Below are 27338 nucleotides of genomic sequence, written 5' to 3' on the forward strand. Positions count from 1 at the left end.
TCCATAAAGGCATCTGCTTCAGTCTGTCTGTTGCAGCACAGAGGGGCGGGGGTGGAGCACACATAGTAGCAGAAGCAGCACAAGAAGAAGACGATGCTGAGGAGAAGGAGGAGGAGGAGGAGGACGCAACAGCAGCAGCATCAGCAGCAGCAACCCTGCGTCTCCGCCTGTTGACGGGAGTTTGACAAGCGAGGAGCACCACAACTCATCCCCCACCCCGGCGTCTTCACGTGCGTGTGGAGCCATGGCCAGCGCCCAGCCAGGGGTTCACGCCTTAAAACTCCAACCCCCCGTTGTGTCCCCAACCCTGAGCAACGGCAGCAACTTCATCAAATGGGACGAGGTAAGACGGCTGCAAAAAGTGTGACAATGGCCAAAATTGGCTCTTTGGGGTCTTAGTTGACATTCAAAATCAAATGATGAAACACAAGTAGTGTGTCATCAGCTTTGTTGAGTAACACATTGATGCAACAAACAATGTCCTGGCTGAATGAAGGCACATATTTGTCGAGAGAGAAAAATCTTACAGCGCACGACCAAATCCGAAAGAAAAGTGTTGACTCAAATTCTCGTGATCTTGTTTCCGTTTACCCGCAAATTGGCTGACACATTGTGAAATTCAGGCCTGTTTTTTGAGGGAATTATATTTTTTAGTATTCTTTTCATTTGCATATTTGTTTTATTAATTGACAAAGGTAGCAGTTTTATCTCATTACTCTTCTCAGAAATGATATTTTTTGTTTCGATTCTTCTTAAATGAACATTGGAAAATCAATTTGGGAATGAAATTTTTATTTAATTTATTTTACGAATCGATAAAATACAGTTGTTTTAAACTCATTACTCTTGGAAAGAAACTAGTATCTATTTGTTCATTTAGTTTTTTTTTTTTAAACATGCAACTCTGTGTTTAGCTTATTTATATTCTCAGCCGTTTTACTTTACTTTATGTATAAAATTTAGCCAATTTCTTAATTGATTATTTTTTCATTGGAAAAATAGAGCGCTATATTGAACTCATTTACCTTTCTTGCAAATTATATTTGTTCTTTTATGTATGTTCTGGAGTAAAATTTTTTTTTGCTTTTTGAATAGTCAGCTTTTTACTTTGTGTATTTTTTCATCAATTGACACATATGGCAGTTTTAAGATAATTTATTCATCCAACAAACTGCTCTATGATGTATTTTTTTCCTAACTGTATTAATTGTTTGCGTGTTTTTTTATTTGCATTTTTGTATTTTGAGCAAATTACTCTTAGATACTATATTTTCCCCATTTAATTTGTATTTTTAAATTATTTTGGTATTTTGTGTGATTTCTGTTTTTCTTCTTTTTTTTAAAATCCTAACAAATCCAGCAGTCTTGAGTTTAGATAAGGTGAACACTTTGCTGTGACTCTCTTGCATGAACGGCAACAGGTGGATCCACAGGTACATTTCACCTTCCGCCATCACTCAATTTCCCAACCACCTAAACTCCAAACAGAATTTGCCTCAGTAGTTGAGAATGACCGTCAAGGCACTATTTATGAAAAAAAAGATCTATTGATCATCTTTTGGTTGAAAGCATCTCTTGATTGCATGCCAGCAATATGTGTGTGCATGTGTGTGTATGTCTGCTCATGTATGTATTGGTATGTTTAAGTGCCCTCAGGATGGAAAAGTGTGAGAGTGCAGTTGCTATGGTAACTGGCATGGCCGCCTGTTCCTAAACAGACCTGATGTATAATATGACACGGATGATTGACAATGAATGTGTGTGAGCATGTGAGCTTTTATATATATATATATATATATATATATATATATATATATATATATATATATATATATATATATATATACAGGGTGGCCCAAAAAAACGGGCCCCAACTCTAATTAGGCCCTGTTCCTTCGTGTTTTGTCCGAATGAAATGAAACTTTGATCATAACTAGTTTATTGTATTCAAAATATCACATCAACATATCACCGTTCTACAGCATATGTTCTAGATGGCCTCCATTTAGCTCTGTGCATTACTTGCGCAGCACGAAGTTGTCCATGATGTTCTTACAGACTGAATTGGTGATGGCTCTCATCTCCTCCTTGATGGCTTTCTTGAGTTCAGTGATGGTTCTGGGTTTCCCTGCGTAGACTCTGCACTTAAGATAGCCCCAAAGAACTTTGGAGGCCGAGTGATCAGTCTCAATACTGATTTTGAGTGGGCACCCCATAGCCCATATATATATATATATATATATATATATATATATATACATATATTAATAACAGTTGAGCTTTTATTTTCTGTGCTGGCTGTTTCAAGAGAGTTGGTTGCCATGGCGATGCTTGACAGGGATCTCGTTAGCCATCCTGATCGCTTCAAGATCTATATTTCAGTCGCAAGCCTGTCAAGGCGCGCATAGATGAGTCAAGCACAACCAAATCCAATTAAAAGTCAATAAAAATGCAAAATGCATTTAAATTGATGAACTTTGATCAATTTGGAGAAGAGCATCGAGATTGTCAATTTGGTAGAACATGTCAATTGAAATATTTTTTTTTCTTTTTTCTGTCCTCCACTTCAGTGAATGAATGAAAATGAAAATCTCTTTTTTTCTATTATTATTAACAGAAAAAAATTCTTTATTTTATGTAGGTTCTAAAAATTAACTCAGGTAGGTCCTGGTGTTTTTTTTTAATTCATTTTGCAATGTTTTTGTTTCATCTGAAGACAACGACTCTGTATTGTATCTCATTTACTCTTCTCAAACATTTTTTTCCTATTTATTTTATGTATGGTCTGAATATAAACTCCCATTTGTTTTTTTTTTATTTTTACTCTTCTCAGAACGTGTATACCATGATTTCTGTTTTTGTGTGTATACTCTAGAAATGAACCCATGTGTTCATATGTGAAGATCTCTCATATTTATTTATTCACAATAGTTGATATTTCATTTGTTAATTGACCACAAAGCCCCGTTTTGAGCTCAAATTAGTTTTGGGGTACCCCAAGGATCTAACTTATATATGTTTTTCTTTCTTTAATACCATGTAGACGTCTTATAGACATAGAATTTTTTTTCCTCATTTGCTCTTCTCAAGCTACATTTCTTTCCTGTTTAGCTCATGTATGTTCTAATAATGGTAAATAAAAACAAATGCGTCTCTGTTTTGGGTATTCCCGAGTTACTCCAAGTCTCTATCCTAGTAACTTTGTCGTATCCTTCAAAGCCCTTTTAAATGACTTTCTTTTCACATTTTCCTCCGCAGGACCTTTCCACTGTAACTCCCGTGACTCTCTTTGTGGATCCTCATGGACTTTTTCTCTTCTGGACCGACCAAAACAAGGTGCGCGAGCACACATACTTATTAGAGAGTTCATGATTATTCATTTTATTTTGGGCGCACAAGATTACTAACAAACTATTAGTTCACTACATGGAAGACATAGCGTACTGAATCATGAATTTTAGATTGTATTCCTACACATGAAAAGTGACTTTTGGCTCTTCGATGGTCAGGTTTGTTTCTCGTCAGCTGTCTTTCTGTTGTGTACATGCACAATTGCAGCGTATATTCCAATGCAATTTAATCATGATTTTGAGATGAGAATAGCAGTACACATGCTTTACATAAATAGGAAGTGAACACAGGTGCACATCGTAAAGATGCTCTCAGTATGTGGCCTTGATTATTGATTGTCAACACACACAAGCACACGCACACTCGCCCATTCACACAATTGAGCGCCTCTGCAGGAAGCAGGATTGTGTGTGTGTGTGTGTGTGTGTGTGTATTAACATCTTCCAGGAGACAGAGTTGTTAGACTTGACCCACGTCAAAGATGTCCGGACGGGCAGAAGCACCAAAACCGCCAAGGTAACGGTGGCCTCTTCACCTTCTTTCCGCCTCCTCTTCACCTCCATCTTGTGCGTCGCCTTAGAAACGCAATCTTTTGCTTTTTCATGCGAGGAAAAAAAAAGCACACAGGGTACCATTTGTATGATGAAGTGCTCATTGTGTATTCTTAAAAGCAAGACAGATGTACTGTACATACAGTGTGTTGTGGTGTGCTGCCACTGATTTTGTTCATTTTTTGCACTCAAAATGCTAAAAATGAAGTGCTGTGAATACTTTCCGCATGCACTCAAAGTATTCACAAGACCACTTTTTGATACAATTACTTTTTTTTTTTCTTGAAATTTTTCCACACCACATCCCATTTTTTTTCTCATTTAATTTTTTTTTTCTCGTTATATTTTCCTTGTCTTTTGCCCTCATCCATGTTCTAAGGCTTTATTCTATAATCACTTTTCTTCTTTTGTTACATTTTTCTTTTTAATCGGCAAAATGACCAATATTTGCCGATTGTTTTTACCTTGACGTCAACAATTGTACACAAGTCACATTAGTGGCGAGAAACGTTCCAAAATGATTTATCTTGGTCTCAAGCGGAGCAGGGGTGTGTAGACTTCTTTTATCCACTGCACCTGCAATATTCTTTTCTATTGTTCCCTGTCGGGCCGTTAGGAGGCCAAGCTGCGGGAGCTGCTAGACGTGGGCAACCTGGTGGGCCGACTGGAGAACCGCATGGTCACCGTGGTGACGGCTTCCGACATAGTCAACGTCAGCCAGATCATCTTCATCGCCTCTCAGGAGGATGAGGCCAAGGTACCGTGATGAAGATGAAGAGGTGGAGGAAGATGATGATGATGATGCGATGGTTTTGGTAGGTGTGGTGTGAGGAGCTCTTTTGTCTGTCTTCCAACCTGCTGAGCCACAACCTCAACAGAGACCGCAGCCTCCTCAAAGCGTGAGTCGCCACGCACGCACGCATTGTCTGCATATGCCTTTCATTCCAGATTTTTCATTTATCAACTTTTCTCACTATTTTTTATTTTTGATCTGATGCATTTTTCCTGTTTCTTTCTTTTCTTCCCTTTTCTTCTTTTCAACGATTCTTTATATTTAAGTGTTAGAAATTTCCCATTTATGTTCTCTTTTTTTTTTTTTTTTTTAATTTTCCAGACTTTTTTTTCCCCTTTTCCTCGCCATTTTCCCCCAAATTTGTTGGTATTGCATTATTTTCTTTCCTTTGTCATGTTCTTTCTTTCTGTTTCATCCATTTATTCTTGATTTATTCTTTTTAATTTAATCCTTTGAATTTTTTTGTAATTGTTTCCTAATTCTTCCCCCGTTTTTCTTTATTTTGATGCAATTTTTCCTTCATTAACATTCCCGTTTGGTTCCCTTTGCTCTTTCTTTCCTCCCCCAATTTTTCCCTTCCTTTTTTCTGTCCTTGTTTTCTTTCCTCTTTTTTGGTTTTAATGTGGTTTATGTAATATTTTTTTTCATTCTTTGTCAAATTTCTTCTTCATTTTCCCCATGTCCTTCTTTTATACAATTTTACCTTTGTTTAAATTCCCTCTTTTCCCCCCCCTTCACTCCCTTTCTCTTTTGACTCCCTTTCTCTCGTTCCTTTTTTTCTTCCCCCAACTCTGCTCCAGAGTATCATTGTTATCATGAAAACATCAAACCTGAGTCCAACATTCTTTGCTTTTTGGCCATCAAAGCTTGTCGTTTTTTCTTCAATTTGTCATGTTATGGAGTGATTGTCCTATTTGTCATTGATTGATTCATTCATTCATTCTTGACTAATTGAATCAAAAACTCTCCCAATAGATTCTGTCAGAATGCGGAAGTTGCGCATAAAAAAACAAAACAAGACAGTCCATCTGTTTTTGTTCCGGCAGGTATGTGAAGTTGACTCTACAGCCCAACGCGGAGGGCAGAATCCCCGTCAAGAAGTGAGTCGGCCCCTGTTCCTTAGCTCTGCAACAATTCGCTGTTTGTCTTGCGGCCACGTGTGCCAGTCAGCCGAGCCAATCTTCTGCTGGGAGGTGCACAAACTTCATAACTTAGCTCTTTCCTGTCCCCTGCTTCCCGAAATAAACTCAATTCCACGTGCACTTGGGAAAGCAAAAACAGGGACAGGATCCGGCAAGGTGCTCAGCTTAATTCAGCGCTGACCTGCTAATCGGCCAGCGGCGGCGGCGGCGGCGGCACATGTGACGCCACGATGAAAGATAGACACTGAGGTTTCGGTGAGCCAGATGGGGAGTTTTACCCCCTTTCGCACTGCCTTTTCAAACCTGGAATTTGACCGAGCCAAAATTGGAGGTCAAATGTCCGGTCGTCAAAGGTGCAACAGGCACCGATTTTTTTTTAAAATTTTAGTTGTAAGTGAAAGCGTTCAATTGGATTCGTTCAGCACTCCACAAGGCTTCCTGGGTCTCTCGAAAGTAAATGTGATCAACTGATGTCATTTTTTTCACAGTTTCCATGAAAGAGGCAGAAGAATTGTGACAAGAAGTAGAATTCCAATTCCAAATGAATCACTTCTTGTTTAAATGCGCGACACTTCTCGAAAGCCATTCAGAAGTGGACCGTTGCCAAGTAATCCGTGTCATCCATCCACACCAGGACTCGTCTCCGGTCCACTCAAGGACATATTGGGACGGATCCAGAATCTCAAGTCATTCTGTCATGTGAACCGATGCCAACATGATTTAATTCCTTTTTTTTTTTTTTTCTTTTCAGTATCGTTCGCTTGTTTTCATCAGACAGGAAGCGAGTGGAGAATGCGTTGGAGAACTGTCGACTTCCTTTCGGGCGGGTCTGTCAAATTGTTTTTTTGCTTGTTGAGGTTCATTAAAGTAACACCAGTGTCCGAGACAACTTATCGATTTGCTGTCAAGCTATTTCCAATACATTAAATTGGTGAATAATGTGGTCAAATATCAATGTGGGGACAGACCAATTGCGTTGATTTGTGGGAAAAAAATATGCAGTTGAGTTTGAAAATGCAAATTTTCCGCCACAGAGCGACAATATGTTCTTAAATCTATGAATGTACTGGCGTACTTAACGAAACGTACTTTACATCATCATATCAGAAAATATATCAGTGAAATATTGTCCAATTTCATCGGCATTGTTTCAGAGCAACTTCCAAGTGCTCTCACCAGATTGTCTTTTTCCATTCCGTTCCCTTGGATGCAATGTGAATATTTCAAGCGAGTAACATCCATAGCCATTGATTTGCTGAGCTTTGTGTCCTCTGCATGCTCTCATCTTTCTCCATCTGACGGCATTCCTCTTGCGAGTTGGCTCACGGGTGCACCGAGGGGACAGACGAGCTTTCGATTTATCTGCGTCGCCAACTTCTTTGAGGGAAAGATTGCGCGAATACTCCAGCACGTTTGATGTTCTTCTTGCATGCACTCAACAGGGTGATGCCATCAAAGTGGAGGACTTCACTCTGGAGGTGTACAAGAGCTTCCTGGAGCACCTTTGTCCTCGTCCGGAGCTGGCCAACATCTTTAAAGTGCAGTGAGTGCACCGCACCGCTCTGCACTGCACCCTTCATTTGTCCTCATTGAGGGAGAAGCATGATGGAGACGGACGCAGATGAGTTGCTTTGATGCACGACAAAATATCAAAAGTTTTTTGTTTTTTTTTATCAAAATTAAAAAAAGTGAAGCCTCGTCAATACTGAAAGTATTGACGAGGCTTCACTTTTAACGCATTTGATGCATTAAATAATTTTTCTTTTGCTCAAAATTCTACACAAAAGAAAACTAAACAGTGTAAGATTTTTTTTTTTTTTTACATGTCAAAGATATGAAACTAAGAAATTCCATTTGCATTCATCTGTACTCACTCAATGAAATGCATGTCCACCCACCGGTTTTTATAAGTGTGTGACAGTGTATCGATCACCTGGCGGTTACTGCTATGTGCAAAACTTGTGTCCACACGGGTTGAAAATTAGCAACAATTTGGGGGCCGGTGTGTGTGTGTGTGTTTGGGCGCAGGGTGCCATTCGAGCTCGGACTACCACTGTATCCACCTGTCCATTTTCCATAGCGCTTGACTGATGATTGGATTCCAAGAATCCTGCCTAGCAACAAGTGTATAGCAGCAGTTTGTAAACATGACAAAGCTCAAGTCGTGTTCCCCGTAGGGGAGGCAATGACGGGACCGTGTCGGTGGATCAAATGACGGATTTCATCAACAACAAGCAGCGGGACCCCAGACTCAACGAGATACTCTACCCGCCACTCAGGCCCGCTCAGACCCGGACACTCCTTGAACGACACCAAAGCGACAAGACGCTGCTGGAACAGGGTGAGAACAAAACACACGCACCAGCACGAAAAAGAAACTGTCAACAAATGGATGGATGACAAAAGGAAGGATCAATAGTTTGTTGGATGTGTTGATGATGAACTCCGACGAAGGAACTGGAAACCAGACGGATGGATGAAAGGAGGCTAGATGAAGAAAGGAATTGAATGAAAAAAGAATGGAAGGATGCATAATGGAATGCTGGATGAATTGATGACTTTGAATAGTGGCCTGGTGGATGGATGGATGGCTGATGGAAATTAGAAAGATGAACAGACGGATGGACAGTGGAAGAGAAGTTGTGTTTGTACAACGTTGATATTCAGTTGCGTGTGCGCGTGCGTGTGCATGTGTGTGTGTGTGTGTGTGGGTGCGTTGGCCAGGTCTTATCTCGTTGCAGGCCTTCTGCAGTTATCTGTGGAGTGACGAGAACGGTGTCATCCCTCCGGACAAACTGGACCAGTCTGAAGACATGAGCTTCCCGCTGTCGCACTACTTTGTCAACTCCTCGCACAACACGTACCTGACAGGTACACACGCACGCACGTACACTCACGCCTTATTGGCAAGGCCTCCCTGTCCACCTCCATGTATCCCACAATGCATCTGAAAAAGTTTTGAAAAACCCCCAACAAACTGTGCATTTGGAATCATTCACCTCACTCTAGTCTAGTAACTACTGGATGGATTTTTAGTGAACTACAGTATATTGATATATAATATAATATAGTAATATAATACTGTATATTTATATTGTACACGATAAAATGTCTTTCTTGTGATTTTTTTTATTTATTTCTAGCGGGCCAGCTGGCAGGGAGCTCGTCGGTGGAGATGTACCGACAGGTGCTGCTGGCCGGATGCCGCTGCGTGGAGCTGGACGTGTGGAAAGGTCGTACGGCCGAGGAGGAGCCCGTCATCACGCACGGATTCACCATGACCTCAGAGATTTCCTTCAAGGTCAACACAAACAAACACACTATTGGAAAATAATGGAGAAATTGCAAACCATACCAACGTAATATATCGCATGACAACAGTAGACCGTGTTTTTTCAATTTTAGTTGATTTGAAGTAAAAAAAAAAATCATTTGGATTTACTTAATGTATATATATTTTTTATTATATATATATATATATATATATATATATATTTTTTTTTTTTCTTATTATTATTTTTTTCACCAGGAAGTAATTGAAGCCATTGCAGAATGCGCCTTCAAGACATCACCTTTTCCGGTCATTTTATCTTTCGAGAATCACGTCGACTCGTGAGTTACTTTCATAGCAAACTGACTAAAGTGCTTTGTAATCATCATTCGCAATATATTTCACCAGATTTTTAATTTTTACGTACATTTTCTCCGACTTGAATGCTAAATTTGACCTCCTGATACATTAAAATATAATTTGATCAGTTTGAAGCAGCAGGCTAAAATGGCGGAATATTGTCGATCGATCTTCGGGGAGGCGTTATTGATCGACCCGCTGGACAAATACCCGGTGAGATGTTCTCTTCTATGCAGAGAAAAATGAGAAAAAAAAGAAAAGAGTTGCGATAATGGCTTCATCCTGATTCTATTCCAGCTAGAGTCGGGCATGCCGCTGCCCAGTCCTCAGGAGCTGATGGGAAAAATTCTGATCAAGAACAAGAAATCTCACAAAGCCGGCGGCAGCGATGTCAAGAAGCTGACGGAGCAGCCGGCCAATCAGGACCCTGAGCCCGTGTCGCCTAGCAACAACACCACAGGTATGAGGGGGAGTCCACATCATAAAATTGTAACTCAAGCTTTTTTATTTTTTTTTTTCATTTTTATTTTCACGATATAAAAAAGGAAGAAATTCAAATATAACTAAAGTCAAGTTAATTCCCCGTTATTATTTATTATTTATTTATTTATATTTAATTCCTTCCAACAAGTAAATAAATGCAATTATTACATTTATTCCCATTATATGTTACTTTTTTTTGGTTTATTTGGTACAAATGAAGTATATTTGTTCATCGATCTCTGCCAGCGATGTTAAACGACAGGCAAAGCAATGTAATGTTCAGGTCCGGCTAACCTGCGTAAACACCCGTTAGCACTCATACAACACAGAATGACTTTGTGTTGAATTAACCAGGTCCACGTTTCAAACTGACCAACTACAGTGACATGAAATCATGATTTTTGTATTTCCAGCAGACATGGCGGCTGAAAGTGAGGAAGACGACGATGACGACGACGATGATGGTAAAAAGGTCAGTAGGGATGTAGCATGTTGCTACGCTAACTCAACTTACAGTGTGAGTTTCATTTGCTCCGGGACCGAGCTCAAATCAATTTGCCCCACTGAAATGAATGGCGTCCCCCCCCAAAAGTGCTGAAAAATCTGTTTATCTGTTAATTATTTGAATATGAAATTCCAAGCACGTGGACTATTTTAAGTTAACGGAGAATCAATTTTCAAAATAGTTGTCAATCAATCTGCAAATTGATTAGTTGCCAATTATTCAATTGTTGGACCGATTCTCACGTCACAAAGGGAAAAAAAATTGAGCAAGCCATGGCTCCTGACATAAAAAATTGTATTTTTTAAATTTTTTAAATTTTCGATGTATTTTTTTTTTTTTTTGTCCTAGGGCTCCGCAGAACGCGAGGCCGTGGCCACGGAGGAGATGTCCACGCTGGTCAACTACGTGCAGCCCACCAAGTTCAACTCCTTCGAGGCCTCCAAGAGTAAGCCAGACCATCAGAAGACAACCGGATGTTCACAGTGGTGGATGCCGCATCGTATTTAATGAGGGAGAAATATGCTCAAGCGTGTGTGCTGTTATTGTGTGTGTGTGTGTGGGGGTGGGGGTGCGTGTGTGTGTGTGTGTGTGTGTGTTGTGTGTGTAGAGACGGCCCGCTGCTACCACATGTCGTCATTCGTGGAGACCAAAGCTCTGGAGCACCTCACCAAGTCACCGGTGGAGTTTGTGGAGTATCCTTAGCAACGGTTGCCATGGGTGACTGCTGACATCCTGACTGCTTCTTTCGCTTTAGATCTGATGCCTGTTGAAAAAAGAGCATTGGCTGGTAACTTGTGCCGCTGGAATGCGTTTGATCGGTCGTGCGAATTCCTGCGCTCGAGGACATCATATTACCTGCACCTGCACAGGCTAATCAAATCCAATCCAAGGGCCATATTGAAAATTACGCTACATTTCGATTGAAATTGTTGGAGTGCTACTTTCCGACTTTATCTGTATGAGAGGGTCTTATTATTAGGAACAGTTTTTAGTGTTATGTTGCACCAGCACAGTCGGAAACCTGTTGCTAAATGAGTGCCTCGTGGCAGGGAAAAATGCAGCTTGATCATCTTTGTCAACATAATTTTCATATTTGGATCTCACCTCATGATGTCGCCAGTGGGTGTATTAGTTTGTTGTCGTTCAAGCTGAGCAACAACACACTCGAATTTGTCAAATGTAATACCCGTACTTTTTAACCTGCCGTCAACCAGATACAATAAATCCCAGCTGAGTCGGATTTATCCCAAAGGAACCAGAGTGGACTCGTCCAACTTCATGCCGCAGCTCTTCTGGAACGCCGGCTGTCAACTGGTAGCTCTAAATTATCAAACCATAGGTGAGGAAGAGTCCAGGTTTTGCAGATTTTCTCTTTTCCTGTTTTATTATTAGTTGGTCATTGAAGGAGTCCAAAATCACCTAAAATGGCTGCTTCAAACAAACATGGAAGACTTCCTGTGTCTTTCTGGGCATGGCTTATTGAGACCTTTTTGTGCAGCTACTTATCAAAGACATGCCTACCAAATCTCCTGTTGCTGAGGCAAACTGGCTTCGGTGGCTCAATATTCACCTCATTCTAGGAATAGTTAGTTTTTAAAGAACTCCAGGAAATGGCCAAAATAAGCCCCGCTTCAAATCAAAATGGCAGACTCCCGGTGTCTTTTCTGTCATTCTAACTGACTTTTCTAGCATCTACTCATGATGGACATGTCTACCAAAACTCATATTGCTGAGTTAAACTGGCTTCGGGGGCTACATTGTCACACATTTCCAAGACTAGTTCGTTTTTGAATGATGAAAATAGCAGACTTGCTGTGGCTTTAGGGCCACGTTTTCTTGAGACGTTTTGTGGCGTTCTACTCATGATAGACATGTCTCCCAAATTTCATGAGGCTTCGGTGGCTGAATGGTACCAAACCCCAAAAAGAAACAGCAGCAGTCTGAGGCTAACCAGAAGTTCTTTGTTGCAGATCTGTCCATGCAGTTGAACCTCTTCATGTTTGAGTACAACGGTCGCAGCGGCTACAGGCTGAAGCCCGAGTTCATGCGGCGGCCGGACAAACACTTTGACCCTTTCACGGAGAACACGGTGGACGGTATCGTAGCCAACACCCTCTCCGTGAAGGTCTGCCAGTAGGAAGCATCTTCACCTTCTTTTAAGAAGACCTGACACGTCACTTAGTTTTCACGCTGGGCATTCCAGGTGATCTCGGGCCAGCTTCTCACCGAGCGCAGGGTGGGCGTCTACGTGGAAGTGGAGATGTTCGGGATTCCTGCTGACACCAGGAGGAAAGCTCTGAAGACCAAAACCTCACAGAACAACAATGCCATCAACCCGGTGTGGGATGAGGAACCTGTCGTCTTTAAGAAGGTGGGAAACGGGCCGTAGTAGCAGTCTCAAGCCTGGTACATGCCGAACGATTTTTTTATTTTTATTTTCTTTTTTTTTTTTTTTACACCTAAAGCAAAATGGGTTCCGATTTCCATTGCCTCTCTGGCATGCCTTCTTCAGACTTTTGTGGGTCTACTCATGGTTGACAAGCTTAACACATTTTACGTTGCTAAGAGAAAGACGGTTTAGGGGATTTGTAGGACCAATTGAGACTATTTTGTAGGTCTAACGCATGGCAGACTTCGTGTCGTGTGTCTTTTCTGCAATGGCTTCTTGAGATTTATTTTTTTTTTTTTGATTTTTTCTACATATCAATGTTGACTTCGGTTTAAATTGTACCGGTTCAAGTCCTTCCCGATCTCTCTGCCAGGTGATTCTTCCTACTCTGGCCTCACTGAGAATCGCCGCCTTTGAGGAAGGAGGGAAGTTCATTGGCCATCGTATAATTCCCGTGTCTGCCATACGACCTGGTACCTGTCTTTCTTCTACGTCTACAGTCACGTTAAGATGTCAAGGAGACGCTGCCGCTAAGAGTGTGTACCGGGACATGTATTCTTTCAAGGATATCGTTATATTGGCCTGAGGAACGAGAAGAACCAGTCTCTTATTCTGCCCGCCGTGTTTGTCTACATGGAAGTCAAAGACTACGTCCCAGACACGTTTGCAGGTACACGCGAGCCCCAAGAATTTTTTTTTTTTTTTTTGTACACGACCATGAATTTTCCTAGTCTTACACTTGAATTGACAATTACAATAAACGACAAACCCATTAGCATCTTTTTCAAAAATATGAGCAGAATCCAAGCACTCTGCTACCACCCCTAAATATCTCATTTAATTGTCATGAATTTTACTTTACTACATCCCTGATCCTCAAGAGCAAACTCAATGCTACCATTTGCCGACTTTTTGAACACTTGAACGCTCTTGTTATGTTCTGGGTCAAATTGAGCTGCATTAAGAATTAATCTCCCGAAAATAATGTAATCACAAAACACACAAAAAAGCCTGTTTAGTTATAAAAAAAAGACTTTGATAGTCAAAATCAATCTATGTTATGTAAAAGCCATTGATTTTAGTGACAGAATCTTTCAGGCTTTTTAGAATGATGTTCTTGTTAAAAATGCATATCTTTTCACCTTTTTAATTAAGCATTTTGTAACAACCCTGCTGGCGCAAAATTTTGGCGGAAACTGAATCCTACAAAAAAAATAAAATAAAAATGACATAAAAAAAAAGCTAATCGAAACAAAGACACGTTATTAAGACATTTGTGAACTGTTTTAAATTGTGGGGGGAGAAATGCAGAAAATATCTCTTTGAATCCGTCTCTCATTTTCTTCTTGAAGCGCTACAAGCGTTAGCCACATGCTAAGCGCTCAGCACGCATCTCCTCCCAGGTTCTCTTTGTGTTGCCTTCCAGACGTGATCGAGGCTCTGTCCAACCCGATACGATACGTCAACCTACTGGAGCAGCGTTCCAAGCAGCTGGCCGCTCTCACGCTGGAGGATGAAGATGATGACGTGCAGACCGAGGTCAGAAAGTAGGAGAAAGAAAAAAAAACAAAAACAAGCTCTTTCATTGAATAAAATAAAGAACCACATAGCTGTGAGCAAAGTAGATCTAGTATTCAAAAGCAGAAAGTAAAAAAAAAAAGAAAAGACATGCTTGAAAACAGTGTTTCAAAGCATATTTTGGTGCCAGGAGAAATAAAGCAGTCAATAGGGGGGGGGGCAATTAAAAAGAGAAATCTGATTTTTGGGACAAAACAATGTGGGTGTTTTAATTGACCCGTTCAGTCAATCTTTGCAATCCAATGCATATAAAAAGTGTACACACCGCTGGTCCAATGCCAGCCCTTTTTCGTATGAAACTTTTTCAAATAAAGAAAGATCTCTTTTCGAAGGGTGGTACAGTAAAACTAATGAAGTGAGGTAATGTGGTTGCAAAAGTGTTCACACCCTCGTATAACTGGGACGTGGCTGGGTTCCTCCTTAACCAAACACTGCTTTTGCTTTGCAGCAGAATCTTGTTCCCTTTTTTAACTACCTATTCATTCTATTCAATATCTTGCTATCTTGCTCAGTTTTTTTACACCACTAAAACAGTATTTGAGCAGAAGTGTGTAAACTTTTTACATCCACTGAATATGAGTTAACATGACGTCATTATACATTGTGCCTCTTCGTGAAAGCCTCCAAGCCCAATTTACCTCGTATGGAATGTTCACCCAACTTTTTCAGCCACATTGCTTTCAACTTAGATGGAAAATGCCTGTGCTTTTCCAGGACGAAGTGGACAGCTGCACCGAGCATAAAAACGATCCCAAGTCAGCGTTGATGGAGAACGGACTGAGCCTGGTCCCCGGACCCACGGGCCACGCTCCCGTCGCCCCGGCACCCAAACCCTCTGCGGCCAATCACCAAGCAGCTACAGCAGGTACTGGCACCACCATAGACTTGGGTGTGCAGACTTTGGTGCTCAAGGGTTTTAAAAATGGCTAAATGGGCAATCGCACATGTTATTTTTTATTTTTGTATTTTTTCACAGATAGTTTCAGAGTTTCATTAGTATAACTCCGCATAGTGTATATTTTTTATTTCCATTTTAAAATAAACGAAACATTTACAGCTAAAAATTGTGAGGCCACAGTACTGCCTTCAATCTCAGTTGCACATCTAGAATACTGCGGTAAAGTTGAATACAAATCATCTTAATTGTCTATATCATTCACGTGAACATGCCTTAAAGAACTTGCTGGTGCAATTATGGGGCGATTCACATATGATGCAATTCGTCGACTCATTGTGACAAGTGTTGGTGATTAGTCGCCAATGCAAAATAATCGTTTTTGGCAGCCCTAAAGTGAATTAACCAATTACTGATTGACTAGGGGAAAAAAACATAGGCGCAAACTATTTAAAATTACTTTAATAAAAAAATAATATTTTATAAAAAGAATTATTATATATATGTTTAATCAATTGGTGAATAAAATGAATTACATGAATATTTTACACACTTTATTATAGTAATAAAATCAATTATTACTTATTCTTTACTTATACTTATTACTTACTCATTTATAATTATTTAAATTACAACAAATTAACCAACCAGTTAACAGAAGAGAAAAATGTCAAATGAGTTGTACAGTATATACAGTATGTAATTTTCAGACTTGTTTACTATATTGTTTACAATGGCGCAATGAGATAGATTATGTAAAAATGTGCTCAAATGTGGTGGTGAAAAATGCAAAACTGTTTATAATAACTGTTCAGTTTTGCAAAACACTCCAAAATGAATGTAACAAATTTGACAAGACTCACTGATAGCGTGAAAGCTTTTTGAGCGCTTTGCCAACCCCTGACCTGGACTGAGCATCGAAGCAAAATCAGGCTTTTAACATTTTTGATGATATTGTTGTTTAATGAGTGGATGTTCCTTCGATGTTTCTTGTCTTGTGTTCACCTTTAGATGCAGCCAAACCAGCAGCAAAAACTGAAGATTTGGTGTTAAGTGTTTTGATAGGTCAGTCCGTCCGTGCTCTCTTTGGCCTCCAGTGCATTCACGCATTTAGAATCTGCAAAGATTGTAACTGTTTGACAAATATCGCTGTTTGCTATGTACCGTGGTTTTAAGGTCAAGGCTTGGTTCATATTGGGTAAAGAATGCCGTGGGCCGTCTGTGGATGCCCGGGCCATATTTTGCCCACCTCTGGCGTAATCAATCAATTGTGCTGTCGGCAGACATGGCCGTGTGCACGATGGCCAGCCTGCAGCAGTCCAAATTGTACCAAAAGGAGCAGCGGCGTCAGTTCAAGGAGTTGAAGGAGCTGGTGAGGAGACACCAGAAGAAGACCTCGGAGCTCCTGCGAGACATCAACAACAAGTACAAGAAGACGGCCAGACAGTGCAGTAAGAGCAGGTGGGAAGCGGACATTTTGCCCCCACGAAACCGGGTGCGCTTTTCACAAAATTGTGCGCGCCTTTGCTCAGGAGCTCGAAATCTGAGGAGCTCGATGAGCGTCTCCAGTCGCTGCGAGACGAGCAGCGCGAGCAGCTTGTGGCGCTCAGGCAGGAGCAGTACTACAGCCAAAAGTATCTGCAGAGGGAGCATGTCAAGACGGTGAGCTCACGTCCACTCGAGATGTAGTCACCAGTCACTGGGTGGGGAGCGCGGAGAAGAATTTAGACTTTCGCAAGAGCCAAAATGTTACTTCTTCGCTTAATAATGAGCATGAGTGCCACCGACTGGGGTGGAAGGGAACTGTCTCACCTCCAACTTGGTTTTATCTTTTATCTTATTTTATAAACGAGTCTATTTGTTTCCCTTTCATCACCTATACCCATTTTCACTTGTGAGGTAAATGTTTCTATTTTACTTTTTTAAAAGGAATTATTATTTTATAAACCCCTTTTTTTTCTTTTTGAAATTTGCATAAAATGTTTTTTTTTTTCACTTTTATTAAGTAGTTAATTTGACCTTCCTGTGTGAAGTGGCTATGTTTTCCTAAACTTAAAAAAAATACATTTATTATGTTTTTTGGGGGGTTTAATTATAACATTCTCTATTTTTTGTTTTTTTGTTTTCTGTTTTCATTTGATTTTTGACTGATTTCTTTATTCCTACTTTTGCAAAAAGACCTATTCTGATATCCAGTACATTTTAGATTATAGCTGCAAAGTTAAAGATAAAAGATAAAGATAAAGATAAAGATAAAGATGTCCTTTATTAGTCCCACAATGGGGAAATTTGAAGTGTTACAGCAGCAAAGATATAGATCACACAGAGTCGGCGGCGTAATGTAGCCGTTAATGTATAACATTAGCAGCAGACATTCATAAAAAGCATGCAAATATACACAGTATAAACGTATCTAAGTGTAAGGAAACACTCCTAATGCCTGTCCATTATACAGAGGGGGAAACACTGTAATGATAAAAACTACTGAATGATTGAAAATACTGCAATGATAAAGATATTACACTGATAAAAGTACTGTAATGGTGAGAGTACTGAAATGACAGGAAAGTACTGCAATGATAGAAAATACTGCAATGATAAAAATACTGTAATGGTAAAAGTACTGCAATGATAAAATATACTGCAATGATAAAAGTACTATAATGGTAGAAGTACTGCAACGATGGAAAAATACTGCAATGATGAAGTATTGTAATAGTAAAAGTACCGCAATGATAGGAAATACCGTAATTATAAAAGTACTGTAATGATAAAAGTACTGTAATAGTGAACATCCTGCAGTGGTAGAAATACTACAGTGATAGAAGTATTGTAATAAGAATACTGTAATGGTAAACAAAATACATCATTGGTCGATGTTTAAGTACACCCTTGGCTGAAAGTAAAGTAGTAGTGTATATTGCATTCTAGGACTGCACAATTGCACTAATGCCCTCCTGTTTGTAGGCCTGACCCAATGTTCTTGTTAAAAAGCCTGACAGCAGTCGGCAGGAAGGAGCGGCGAAATCTCTCTTTGGTACAGCGAGGGTGTAAAAGTCTGTCACTGAAGGAGCTGTAGAGTGTTCTCAGAGTGTCATTGAATGGGTGGGCTGGTTTGTCCAGCATTGATGACAGTTTTGCCGTCATCCTTCTGCCCCCCACTGAGTCCACAGAGTCCAGGGAGCAGCCCAGGACAGAGCTGGCCCTCCTCACCAGTTTGTCCAGTCTCTTTTTGTCTCGGCCCGAGATGCCTCCTGCCCAGGAGACCACTCCATAGAAGATGACTGATGAAACCACCGAGTCATAGAAGTTCCTGAGGAGTGTTCCCCGAACGCCAAAGGACCTCAGCCTCCTGAGTAGGAAGAGTCTGCTCTGACCCTTCCTATAGAGAGCGTCTGTGTTGTCGCTCCAGTCCAGTTTATTGTTCAGATGAACACCCAGGTACTTGTAAGTCGAGACCCTCTCAACGTCTGTTCCCTGGATATTCACTGGTGCAGGTGGAGAGTGCCGACGCTTGCGGAAATCCACCACCAGCTCTTTGGATTTCCCAGCGTTGATTTGGAGGCGGTTCTGCTGACACCAGTCCACGAACCCCTGCGTAACCCCTCTGTACTCCCGATCGTCATCGTCAGTGATGAGGCCGACAATCGCAGAGTCATCAGAGAACTTCTGCAGGTGACAGGTTGTGGAATTGTATTTGTAGTCCGAGGTGTAGAGGGTGAACAGGAAGGGAGCCAGCACAGTTCCCTGCGGCGCTCCCGTGCTGCAGAGGAGCACGTCAGACACACAGTCCTGTGTTCTCACGTACTGTGGCCGGTTTGTGAGGTAGTTGTGAATCCATGTGATGAGGTGGTGGGCCACTCCCGCCTGCTCCAGCTTGTCTCCCAATAAGGCGGGCTGGATGGTGTTGAAAGCACTTGAGAAATCAAAGAACATGATCCTCACCGTGCCCCCCGCCTTCTCCAGGTGGAAGAGTGAAGTGTGGAGCAGGTAGATGATGGCATCATCCACACTGATGCCAGGCTGGTATGCAAACTGGAGTGGGTCCATTGAGGAGCTGACCAGGGGGCGCAGATGGACGAGGACCAGTCTCTCCAGGGTCTTCATCAGATGAGACGTCAGCGCCACTGGTCTGAAGTTGTTGAGCTCCTTCGGATGGGGTGTCTTTGGAACCGGAACCAGGCAGGATGTTTTCCACAGCTGGGGGACTCTGCCCAGCTTCAAGCTCAGGTTGAACATGTGCTGGACGATTCCACACAGCTGGTCTGCGCAGGATTTGAGGAGCTGGGAGCTGATCCCATCTGGGCCTGCCGCCTTCCTCGCCTTCATCTTCCTCAGCTGGTTCTTCACCTGAGATGTTGTGAGGAACAAGGCTGAGCAGGAGGAAGTGGTGGTTGTCTGATAAGGCTGGGAACTGGAGCCTGTGGAGAGAGAGAGGGGCGAGAGAGGGGGAGAGAGGGTCATGTTCGCAGTGGCAGGAGGGGTGGGTGGGGGCTGCGTCAGGGAAGCCTGAGCGGGGTCAGACATTTGATCAAACCTATTGAAAAATAGGTTCAACTCATTTGCCCACTGAAGCCCCCCCCCCTTCTGGGTCTTACCTGCTTGTCCGTGGCCTGAGATGGTCTTCAGGCCCCTCCAGACATCCCTGGCCTTGTTCCGCTGCAGTTGTTCTTCCATCCGCATCCTGTAGGACTTTTTCCCCTCTCGGATCCTCCTTCTCAGCTGACGCTGCACTCTCTTCAGCTCGTCCTTGTCGCCTGACACAAAAGCCCTCTTTTTCTCCTTCAGGAGAGCTTTAATGTCCGGTGTGATCCAGGGTTTGTTGTTGGAGAAACATCTTACAGTCCTGGTGGGAATGGTGTTCTCCATGCAGAAGTTAATATAGTCTGTAACTGTGTCTGTTAGACCATTAATGTCCTCACCGTGAGCTTCGCTGAATACCTCCCACACAGTTGTGTTGAAACAGTCCTTCAAGGCCTCCTCGGCTTCTCCGGACCATCGCTGAACTGTGCGTGTCACAGCTGGCTGCCTGCGGACGAGAGGTTTGTACACAGGCAGGAGAGCAACCAAGTTGTGGTCAGCTTTGCCCAGCGGGGGGAGGGGCAGTGACGTGTACGCCTCCTTGGTGTTGGCATAGAAGAGGTCCAATATTTTATTGTCTCTGGTTTGGCATGTTACATATTGTGTGAATGAAGGCAGAGAGGAGGAAGGAGAAGCATGATTGAAGTCACCAGAGATAAGGAACAAGGCATTTGGGTGCTGTGTTTGTAGCCTGCTCACAGCTGCATTCAGTACATCACAGGCTGTCTCACCGTTAGCAGAGGGAGGCACGTACGCTGCCACCGCGATCACATGACTAGAGGAGTAGAGGAAGCTTCTTTGTTTTGGTTTGCGTTATTGTGTTCACTTTTTGACATGACTGGAATTCAGTTTTTTGATGGGTAGGTATTATTTGCCCCATTCATTCATTGATGACAGCATAAAGACAATTTATCATTTATTGTGGGCTGTAATGTTTGAAAATTGAATGCCGGCCTCACCAGTTTGTTTTTTTTTCATTTGTTTCTTGCATTCCTTTTTATTTTGTGCCTCAGCTTGTAAACTTTTTTCTACCGACCCTCCAGCTGAACGAACGACTTAGCAGCCTGGCTGAGGAGAGTCACAGCACGCAGATGAAGAAACTCAAAGACATCTGCAGCAAGTAAGCGTAACAGCTCCAAATGGGCTCTTGTGTTGGATCTCATGAGATTGTGTTGGGTTGTTGTTGTTTTTTTTAGTTTTTTTTTTTTTTAGTTCCACAGCCAGCAACAAAAATTTCACTCAGTTAACTTTATTTACCCTTACATTTGATCGTTGTGGCAGATAATATTGACAACATGTTTTTGCCACCGACTCAGGGAGAAGAAGGAGCTGAAGAGGCAAATGGACCGCAGGAGAACCGAAAAAATCAACTTGGCAAAGACCAAAGAGAAACATCTAGCAGAAGAGTAAGATTTCTCACTCATCACGTCATCAGCACTCCACTCCACGCTCGGTTCATTTCTTTGAAAAGTTCTCATCTCGTCTACGTGTGTCTGTGTGTGTGTGTGTTCCAGAGAGAAAATGGAGATCAATAAGTCGTACGTCAATGAAGTGGTGCAGAACATCAAACGGGTGAGCGCAGGCAGAAGTCAAGTCCCGCATCCTTGGTCTCTCGGCTCTAGCGTGTAGTCTGCGTGTGTGTCTGTGTGCTTGTCAGCTGGAGGAGACCCAGGCCAAGCGGCACGAGCAGCTGCTCGAGCAATACAATCATCTGCTGCAGGAGATAAACGAGCAGAAACCCAAGGTAGCGCGCACACTCGCACCTGAAAAGCTTGATGATTTTCTCAAATCAATTAGCCATTAAAACACAGACGCACAGGTCTTAAAAATCGGACAATTATCACTGTGGCATATTCATATCATGATGATGATGAGCGAAATGAGCTTTTATCTCAGGTTTTTTTTGTTGTACGAGTCAAAACATTAGGTCCGTGATATACCATAATGGCAGACAAAAAGCAGTACTGCTCAAAATATTAAAAGAAAATAAATCGACAAATAAAAAAATATCACTTCAAAAATACAGTTTTGCGCTGATTCCGAATTTGCTTTTGATATAATAACATTAACAAAACTATAGTCATACAGTCAGCAGTGGCGCAAAAAGTATGTATGTGGCAAAAGAGGCGCATAGCAAGATGTGGATTGTTTTTTTCTGAAACCAGACATCATAGCAATGAAATTCCAACACATGGTAAAAATACACATTGTGCGGGTTTCATTGGTGAAACTTCAATACCCCCCCCAAAAGAATAAATAAAGAAATAAAGACGTGGTTGGAATCAGTGTGATGAATCTCTGATTAAAATTAACTGTTGACCTGTGCAATTATTTTAGAGTAAACAATGTACCATATTTTCACGACCATAAGGCGCACTTTAAAGTCTCAAATATTTTCCAAAACAGAGGGGCGCCTTGTAAAGCGGAGTGCCTTGCTTATAGAACAGTGCTTTATTTTCTGTTACCCCCCCCCTAGCTAGAAGAAAACAATTTGCACCCCCCCCCTCCAATCCCATCATCCACTCTCCGTCGCAACTCTAAGTTATAGCATTTGTCTATAAATAGTTATAGGGGCACCTCCGCATAACATCGTATCCTTGGCAACATAAAGAAAACAAAAACAAACAGATATAGTTCAACTTACAAGAGCAGTAATAATAAAAAGAATAAATAAAAATCATACCCCATTCAACGAAGCAGAGGATTGCAATTTGCCTCAAAGGACTTTGCGAATCATTTCAATTGCAATGGTACGATTCAGTTGCAGGGCGCCATCGAGGCCGAGTTCCAGGAGAGGTTTGACCGTTTGCCAGGCGAGATTCGAGACTTCCTGCAGGACAGGAGGCCGCAGATCAGAGGGCGCGGCAATTCCCGACCATCCACCCCCAACGAGATTCTCAGCGAAGATGACTGACGCCCATGTCAAGAAAGCAAAACAGCAGCCGTACGTGTGCTGGAAGGCAGACTGTTTCTTTGACTCCCTTAATGAGTCTGGATGCAGAATGCCCTCATGAAGCCTATTTCAGTCCTCTTTCAAGTCTTCTCTGCATCAAGCAACTTACTTCCCTTACAACTCCTTACCTAGGCTCCTTTCTTTCCGCCTTCCCACCCACAAGTAAATCTGCTACAGCCCTGCCTATATACTGACTTGCCCAATGACCAACCAACCTTTTCAGTCCCTTCTACCTACCAACCCACAAAAAAAAAAAAAAGGTCCAACATACCTTCCTACCTAGCCACGGACCTCCCGACCTATCTGCCAAGCTAACCAACTTTCTAACCGACAAGCCTACCGACCTGGCAAACAGCAGATTGACCTCCTGATCTACCTATCGTTTCTGTCTACCAAGCAGCCTATTTATCAACCCACCTAAATATCTAGCTACCTTCGTTCCTAAATTAGCCACCTACCAGCCAACCAATCAACCTAGCGCTACTTCTCTATATATCCATTTTGTTTACCGACCAACCTAGTACAAACCTTTATTACTGCTTACCAGCCGAGCTCCTACCTTGGTTCCTTCCTAATTATGTTTTTTTCCCCTTCCTACCTAATCAACGACCATCCAAGGTAAGCTTCCTGCCTAAATAATAGCATATTTTATTTTTGCTAACACCCTAACCGAATCTTCAATCCCCGACCTTGAAATGGTTGAAGCGTTGTTTGTATTCTGTTATTATCATCATGATCCTCATCGTCAGCTTTGTTCAGTCGATTAACTCCAATCCTAGACTTTACTTTTTGGTCCATCTGCCACATCTGGAAGCGGCACATGAATGACAAGTGGATAAAGATAGAGATGGCTTTTATTAGTCCCACAATGGGGAAATTTGCAGTGTTACAGCAGCAAAGATATAGATCACACAGAGACGGCGGCGTAATGTAGCCGTTCATCTATAACAATAGCAGCAAACATTGGGAAAAAGCAAACCTATGCGAATACACTGGATATTCGTATATACACAAATCCCCATGCATATACACACTCACATCCCTCAACATATACAAGTGTAAGGAAACACTCCTAATGTCTGTCCATAGTGCAGAGGTGAAATAAATAAAAATGCTGCAATGGTAAACAAAAAACACTGTTGGTCAATAATAGTAGATCATTGAATAAAAGTACAGTAGGATTGCACAATTGCACTAATGCCCGCCCGTTTGTAGAATTGACCCAATGTTCTTGTTGAAGAGTCTGACAGCAGGAAGGAGCGGCGAAATCTCTCCATTGCACAGCGAGGGTGTAACAGTCCATCACTGAAGGAGCTGTGGAGTGTTCTAAGAGTGTCCTGGAGGGTGTGGGCTGGGTTGTCCAGCATTGATGATAGTTTCGCCATCATCCTCCTGCCCCACACTGAGTCCACAAAATCCAGGGAGCAGCCCAGGACAGACACTGGCCCTCCTCACTAGTTTGTCCAGTCTCTTTTTGTCCCGGCCCGAGATGCCTCCTGCCCAGAAGACCACTCCTTAGAAAATGACTGATGCAACCACCGAGTCAGAGAAGTTCTTGAGTGTTCGTCACAACGCCCCGCCCACTTCCGGGGTCCTCTTTCCCCAACCCCTTTCACAGGGCTGTCCCCACTTATGCCCGTACATAACACTGAGGAGTGCCCCCTGAACCCCAAAGGACATCAGCCGCCTGAGTCGGAAGAATCTGCGCTGACCCTTCCTATATAGAGCGTCTGTGTTGTCGCTCCAGTCCAGTTTATTGTTCAGATGAACACCCACGTACTTGTAAGTTGAGACTCTCTCAACGTCTGTTCCCTGGATATTCACCAGAAGTCCATCACCAGCAGGCGTCGGCACTCTCCAACGTAATTCTGACAATTCTCTCGCTCTCTCTGCATGAAGTTTGATGCTGCACACTTATTTACGCACCGCACGATGGGAACCTTTGCCACTGACTGTTAAGCCTCATTCATTTGTGTCATGTTGTGGCATACAAACAAAGGGCACGTGTTATAATTCCATTTCTTTAATGCACACAAAAAGCCAAATAACGGTTTTTAAAATGTGACTCTTCTGAGTGGTAGCAGAAGGATCCTTGCGGACTTTGTCAACTGCCTCTCTGCATGACGTATTTGTTTTGAAGTCAAAAGGATTATTTTTCAAATGACAGCCGTCAATCAAAAAGCTCTTTCTTCATGGTGTGAATAAGGACCAACAAATGTTATTTAATTTGTGTTTTTTGTAAGGATATGGGGAAAAGACAAGCTTCTTTCTTAGGGTATGGATTTAAACTTTAACCTGCATTCAACCACTTTTTGCAAGGAACCGGTTTGATTGACCCATGTCTGAGCGGGAACCATTATTTTCCCCCATGGCAGTCCAAGTATTTCCCATTAATCGTTTCAGTGAGTATACCGTTTGCGCGCTAAAACCTGAACATGCTTTGCTTTTCAATTTTTCTTTGGTTTGTTGCATTCGTCCGATTATAACAAGGTTTCAGCTCTGCGTATTCTTGCACATGAGAAAAACGTGTTTGGGAGACTCATGCCAGTGAGAAAAAACTTTTGGGGGTTTTGTTTTTTTCTATTCTCTTGTCTTTTTTAGGTTCATAATGTTCTCCCAAGTTCGACCATTCATCTTTTGAGCACTATGCACCCTTGCCTGCCCCCTTGCAACCCAAACTGCAATAAAATAACACTTATATTGTGATGTTCTGTCATTACTAAACAAAATGAGGTTCACTCAACAGCTGCAAAACTGATACCTTTTATTATTATCAGTTTCAAATGTTTTCCATGTAGGACAGTATTCATCTAAAAGCAAAGGTTTCAAACTAGGGTTAGGGTTTTCAAATTAAGGTTTTAAACTAGAACTAGAGTTTCAAATGAGCGTTTCAAACAAGGATTTCAAAATTGGGTTTTAAATGGATTAGGTCAAAGAAAGGTTTTAAATCAAGCGTTTTATGTACGGTACTTTGGGCATTTCATGTAAATACCACGTCTACACCATGCTAATTAGCGGAGGTTATAATTATGCATAAAGTTGAAACTAGTACAGATCATTTTGTTCAATGCACACAGCAAGCTGTGCTAACTCTTCAGATTGAGGCCCATTAAAGTGAATTTAAACACCTGGCCCAAGTATGCCTAATTAAAAGACTGCATTGATAAACTGGGCGCCAGAGGGTGCTGCAAGTGCACAAAGACAAACGATTTGAAATATTTCAAGCTTTTACTCTTGTTCGAACACGTTTACATAAAGGGAGTTTTATCGGAACTTCCAAACACATTTAGGTCAGAAACTTTGGTGAAAAGAACTCATAAAACATTTGATCTTTAATTACTGAAAGTGTGTTTCACTTCACGTTACGTTTCTACTTCACTGGCATTTCATTTTCCACACAGACATTTTGGAACAATGGCACCAAAACAGTGTGGCCTCAATGCCGTGAAGATGTCGTGCCGTGAGATTCTCATGATCGCTGCAATGGACGACAACAGAATGTGCGCTCAAAGAAAGGCGTTTGAATCGAGCGGATTGTGCAGGTCTTCGGAGGGCAGGTCGGAGGAGGAGGGCAGGTCAGATCTCTCGAAGTCACTTTCTCGGGGTGGGCGAGGGTGACAAAACCCTGAACGCATCCATGAGTCGCGACAGCCGAGCCACACGCTAACGCAGTGCTTCTCAAATAGTGGGGCGGGACCCCCTGTGGGGAGGGGGTGCGATGCTGATGGGGGGTGCGTGCGACCCTGGGGAGCATGCTTTTTTTCTGCCGTATTACAAGAAAGTGTAATTGCACATCCACTCCAGTAGTTGGCAGTGGCGCTCTCATTGCCTGTTGTGCTCAGGGAGTATTAACTCTACGGTGTAGCTTTGTTTTGTAATGAAAATGATCATATTTATAGTTACGGTGGAGGGTGGGTGGTGGGATGGGTGCGCGAATTGCTTTCTTCTTGCTCGGGGGGCGAAACTGAAAACAAATTGAGAAGCACTGCGCAAACGGTGAACTTAGCCTCGGCGTGCTTGCAGATGGCAGTCGTGCCAGCGACCATGAGACCACATCGCCACGCAGTTTGGGTTTCATCCGCCATTGTCTGGCTGCCCAACATTCCAGAAGCTGAAACAAGACGATGCTTCAAATAGATCAAGTGCCAAAGAAGAGCTGCAGCCGACAAGAGCTGACCTTTGGCTGCCTTTGCCTTTCACACACGAGGCAGCCGGCCCAGTTTGCGCACAGGATGGGCGTCAGTGGAAAACACTCACAAGGGAACAATTGCTTTGCACACGCGACAGCGAGTGTCGGCCGTCGGTGGCGCTGACAGAGGGTGCGAGCAAGCAAAAGTGGAGCAAACTAATTAAGTTGTTAAGATGGGGCCAGGTTTCCAGGCTCCCAAATTAGGGTTTTAAACCTGGGCAACAGTTTCAAATTTCAAAATTATGTTTTTAAGATAGCGTTTCAAAGTAGTCTTTAAATTAGGATTAGTGTGTTTTA

General features: G+C 42.2%; 1 protein-coding gene across 2 annotated transcripts; it reads left to right on the top strand.

Annotated features, from left to right (window-relative positions):
- Positions 1–25558, top strand: plcb1 (phospholipase C beta 1). Of its 2 annotated transcripts, none has more exons than XM_088304043.1 (32): positions 1–343; positions 3259–3336; positions 3799–3867; positions 4519–4659; positions 4722–4801; positions 5742–5795; positions 6589–6664; positions 7280–7380; positions 8015–8178; positions 8562–8708; positions 8981–9138; positions 9367–9449; positions 9597–9681; positions 9766–9928; positions 10365–10423; positions 10805–10901; positions 11064–11148; positions 11671–11795; positions 12427–12581; positions 12660–12827; positions 13219–13318; positions 13411–13515; positions 14272–14384; positions 15138–15288; positions 16330–16383; positions 16602–16779; positions 16851–16980; positions 20943–21019; positions 21216–21305; positions 21414–21471; positions 21557–21643; positions 22661–25558. In XM_088304043.1, the coding sequence occupies exons 1-32, from the start codon at positions 245–247 to the stop codon at positions 22811–22813; spliced, it is 3483 nt and encodes a 1160-aa protein (XP_088160169.1). In that variant the 5' UTR covers positions 1–244; the 3' UTR covers positions 22814–25558. The 2 variants fall into 2 exon arrangements, with proteins under 2 accessions (XP_088160169.1, XP_088160170.1); XM_088304044.1 differs by having other exon boundaries at positions 10368–10423.
- Positions 25559–27338: the final 1780 nt, after the last annotated feature.

Source organism: Idiotropiscis lumnitzeri, chromosome 9 (assembly GCF_059441095.1).
Source record: "Idiotropiscis lumnitzeri isolate Australia: NSW breed Sydney's pygmy pipehorse chromosome 9, RoL_Ilum_1.0, whole genome shotgun sequence".
NCBI lineage: Eukaryota > Metazoa > Chordata > Actinopteri > Syngnathiformes > Syngnathidae > Idiotropiscis > Idiotropiscis lumnitzeri.

Coding starts and splice junctions, on each gene's coding strand:
- plcb1 (XM_088304043.1), top strand. CDS start 245: ATGGCCAGCGCCCAGCCAGGGGTTCACGCCTTAAAACTCCAACCCCCC. Junction 11,796..12,426: donor TCTAAATTATCAAACCATAG/GTGAGGAAGAGT, acceptor TCTTTGTTGCAG/ATCTGTCCATGCAGTTGAAC. Junction 21,306..21,413: donor GAGAAACATCTAGCAGAAGA/GTAAGATTTCTC, acceptor TGTGTGTTCCAG/AGAGAAAATGGAGATCAATA.